The sequence below is a fragment of the Echinops telfairi genome, unplaced genomic scaffold (assembly GCF_000313985.2).
Source record: "Echinops telfairi isolate 266 unplaced genomic scaffold, ASM31398v2 ScPeMD7_654;HRSCAF=1069, whole genome shotgun sequence".
Classification (NCBI taxonomy): Eukaryota; Metazoa; Chordata; class Mammalia; order Afrosoricida; family Tenrecidae; genus Echinops; species Echinops telfairi.
In genome coordinates this window covers 1-1783 of record NW_022104552.1, presented here as the reverse complement: position 1 = coordinate 1783, position 1783 = coordinate 1, and the positions used below count along the sequence as shown (strand labels likewise).

General features: G+C 56.5%; 1 protein-coding gene across 1 annotated transcript; it reads left to right on the top strand.

Moving 5' to 3' along the window:
• Positions 1–436: 436 nt before the first annotated feature.
• Positions 437–1183, top strand: LOC123521909 (phosphoribosylformylglycinamidine synthase-like; the record flags this gene model as incomplete). The annotated part of the gene is made up of 3 exons (XM_045292232.1): positions 437–680; positions 800–924; positions 1055–1183. Coding segments are annotated over exons 1-3 (313 nt in total), but the record flags the coding sequence as incomplete, so codon positions are not given.
• Positions 1184–1783: the final 600 nt, after the last annotated feature.

Genomic DNA, 1783 nt, shown 5'->3' with positions numbered 1-1783 from the left:
GCCTGCTGCCCACGTGGCCGGCAGGTCAAAGTGCTCTGAGAAAGATGAGACCACTTGTCCCCTTATAGGTGGCTAGTTTCGGAGGTCCTAAGGAGCAGTTGTTCTACGCTGTCCTGGAAGGGCTCTGAGTCTGAACCGACTCACCTCATCTTTGTGGGGGAGCAGGTGGCCCTGGTGGTGTAGTGATTCCTCGTTAGCCTGCTGACCTCAAGGTCGGCATTTCAAAACCACCACCCGCTCCATGGAGGGAAATATGAGGCTTTCTATTCCCATAAAGAGTCGCCTTCTCAGGAAACCCACAGGGCAGTTCTACTCTGTCCTGTAGGGTCTCAACGAGTCAGAATCCACCCAGTGGCGGTGAATTGGGATTTTGGTTCATCTTTATGGGAACAGATGACCTGCCGACCAACCAACTAGCCACTGAGCTACCGTTTGTTAAAAGTTTAGGAGGTGTTGCAGGCTGATGCGGTGGCCTGGCAAGGCCTGAGCAATGGCCCTGTGTTTCTCCCTGGCCTCCCTTCCCCAAATCACCCGTACAGCGAGCACAGCCGCCACTGGTTCTTCAAGGGCCGGCTCCACGTGGACGGGCAGGAGCTGGCTCACTCGCTGTTCGAGTCGATCATGAGCACCCAGGCGTCTTCCAACCCCAACAACGTCCTCAAGTTCTGTGACAACAGCAGGTGGGCTCTGCACCCGGTTGGGGTGATCTCCAGCCTGAGAGAGGGGCGGCCCCTGGTGCTGGTTGAGGTGGTAGCAGATCCCAGGCAGGAAGGGCGGTCCAGCATGGATATGTCCACAGTGCAATCCAGGGAAAGGAAGTCCGATTCCTGCGGCCGGAGGACCCTGCCCAGCCAAGCTGCTTCCAGGAACATTGGGGGCTGAGACACGTCGTCTTCACAGCAGAGACCCACAACTTCCCCACAGGTGATCTGGGTCCCTGGGAGAGGTAGGAACGACCACAAAAGAGGCTGGCTGTCCTTAGGTCCCATGGGAGTGCTCCAGGATGGGGCGCATCTCTTTGGTGCCCACACATCTCTCCCCTCTCTCTTCCCAGGAGTTGCCCCCTTCAGCGGTGCCACCACGGGAACTGGGGGCCGGATCCGTGATGTTCAGTGCACAGGCCGGGGGGCCCACGTGGTGGCCGGCACTGCTGGCTATTGTTTTGGAAACCTGCACATCCCAGGTGTGTGTGTGTGTGTTTTCTCTCCCCATCTCCCCTTCCAGGTTCCTTGGCAGGTGCCAACACCTTGATCTTGGGGGTCAAAGAGCCATCTGGGTGCCCTTCCTTGGGAGCCGGGGCTCTAGAGTAACAGGCCTGTCCTGTGCCATGACCACAAGGAGTGTAGACCAGGGGAGGCCAAAGATGCCCTCCTGGCAGTGCCGAGCTACCATTTTCTCAATAAAGAAACACCCACTTGCCAAGAAAGCATGGTACTAAGTTGCTTTTATGACCGTCACCAGCCTCCTAAATCCACTTTCTTAGGACCTATGTGTGGAATTCAGGCTCGTGTGCCTGTGAACCCTGATGGCATAGTGGTTACATGTTGCGCTGGTAACCACAGGTCAGCAGTTCGACACCACCAGCAGATCCACGGGAAACAGATGAGGCTTTCTCGTCTTTCCTAGAGATGGATGGTCCTGGAAACCTGCAGGACAGTTCTACTCTGGCCCACAGGGTCGCTGCGAGTGGGAATCAACTAGAAGGCTTGGGCTTATTTTTGGTGTAGGACATTTTTCGGACTCTGCCTCTTACTGAGAAGACTAGGTGGGAGGGGAGGAGCTC